Source organism: Sphaeroforma arctica (assembly GCF_001186125.1).
Source record: "Sphaeroforma arctica JP610 unplaced genomic scaffold supercont1.4864, whole genome shotgun sequence".
NCBI classification, from domain to species: Eukaryota; class Ichthyosporea; order Ichthyophonida; genus Sphaeroforma; species Sphaeroforma arctica.
Genome location: NW_014035694.1, coordinates 1 through 2,229, shown reverse-complemented (window position 1 = coordinate 2,229; position 2,229 = coordinate 1). Strand labels below are relative to the sequence as shown.

The window sequence follows — 2,229 nt, the reverse complement described above, 5'->3', positions numbered from 1 at the left end:
GAAACACCTTTTTTTGCTCTCTGTTGCTTGGTTACGGTGTCAATTATGGTCAGGGCAACGGGGAGATGGAGCCCCACCATGCACAATACAAAATCAATCACGCCCAGGCCACTCGTGAAGCTGCGGGAAATACAAGAAAGATGAAAAAATAAAAATTATAAGAAGCGAGATATAAATATACTTTAAGAAACCAGGTATAAATAGAATATAGACACTATGTGCAAATTGGAATACAGGGAACGAGATACAAATAGAATATAAAGGACTGGGTATGAATAGAATATAGGAATATATATGGAATGTAAGTAGCAAGATATTAATAAAATACAAGGAACGATATATATATATATTCGCAGAATAATACGGAACTTTGGATGGGTTGGATCACTATACACACGCACACTCACTCACACACACACATTCGATTAAGCGTATAGGCACGGTCACACACCCAAACGCACTAAAACGTGATTGTACGTGTGTTCACAGAACACGGCTAAGCCTACCGATTTAATTAGGAATTTTGGTTTACGGTTTACGGTTTGGGATTTTAGAATTGGATTTTAGAATTTAAAGTTTAGCCTAAAAAAAAACTCTGCTTCTGTAAACAATGCAATGCAACAACCCTGTCTATTGTTGCTAGGCATGGTCAAGCTGCATATTCAAATACTACGATGCCATATTTATGAAATTCGCTTCCACCAGACGATGGCATATAAACCCTAACCACCAGACGATGGCATATAAACCCTAACCACCAGACGATGGCATATAAACCCTAACCACCAGACGATGGCATATAAACCCTAACCACCAGTCGATGGCATATAAACCCATCAATGTCTTCTATGGTCAGGACATGGCTATATGCACAAGGTCATCACAACCCGCCGAAATTTAAAGCATACCTACAGGTATACCTACAACTATACATACAAGTTACACTCAATTCCACACTCTCATAATGAGCCGCGCACCCACCCATACGACCCGAAAGCTCAATCACGGCCACACACCCGTATTCACAAACAATACTGACAAACCCCATACCCACCCACTTACTTGAACCACTCTTCATTGCGATACGAACACAGCTCAACAATTCGCGTGGCCGCCAGATTGACCCAGAACAGCTGTGTGAAGACGCCTGCCGTTCTGTTGTTGTGGTGGTCCGAGCGCAGCAGCACACCACACAGCAGCCAGGAGAAGGCGTAAGACAGGTCACTGAGTATGTGGTAGTAGGCGATGTCTTGGCTCGGGTGTGTGTGGGTGGGCACCCACATGTGCACTGTGAGGTGTACTGCAGCGCTCAACACGCCTATGCTGACCAGCACCAACTGTCCGTACAGCCACTGTGGTGTGACACAGGCCAGGTAGTATGTAGTAGGGTTTGAGTGTGGAGCGGGTAAGAGGGTTGGCTAGGGCGTAGGGTTTAGGGTTTCGAGATTGAACATAATGTTGGTGTCTGTTGCTATGGCGAGATAACTTGTAACGATACACAGTTGAGAAGTGATAAATATATCTATTTCAAGGTACAATCCCCGATTTGATTCAGGACCACACATCGTTAGAGAGCATTGGAAACTGTATGCATTCGATACTCTGATCAACTACTGCAGCAGCAGCACTTGGCGAATCCGTGCAAGGAACAGGCACAGACACAACTGGTGAAGGAAAGACAGCATTCGCACACTCAATACAAATAAACAAAACACAATGGTCATTCCTAATACCAAAAACACATGAACAAATACATTATTAACCATATTTATACCAAAGAAGAAGAAAAACAGAAACGAATGAAATATTCCTAATGGGGGAAAGAGAATAAAATGGCGCAAAAAGGTGCGGTAAAAAGAGGGCCTAAATTTAATCGCACAGATCATGAGGTGTGATCTACAGTTGACTACAGCACCATAGTCCAAGCTAATGTGATGGTGATGGACTGCAATTATTGCCTGTCTCGATCGATTGAGGATGCGAATTATGTGATATGTATATTAGAAATAAATAACATATACACTCTTCAACAAATGTATCGTCACAGTGTCGTCTACATGAACAGATTCACGGTCATAACGGAATAGTTGTGTGCAGCGAGTCACACATATCCTCGAAACAAATATCTATAGAAATATATAGAAATATAGAAATATAGATATATATATATATATATATATATATATATATATATATATATATATATATATATATATATATATATATATA

At 40.8% G+C, this 2,229-nt stretch overlaps 1 protein-coding gene across 1 annotated transcript; it reads left to right on the top strand.

Moving 5' to 3' along the window:
- Nucleotides 1-1,094: 1,094 nt before the first annotated feature.
- On the top strand, nucleotides 1,095-1,259 carry SARC_14617 (hypothetical protein; the record flags this gene model as incomplete). Its single annotated transcript, XM_014291250.1, has 1 exon — nucleotides 1,095-1,259. A coding segment is annotated over one exon (165 nt), but the record flags the coding sequence as incomplete, so codon positions are not given.
- Between the last annotated feature and the right edge of the window lie 970 nt (nucleotides 1,260-2,229).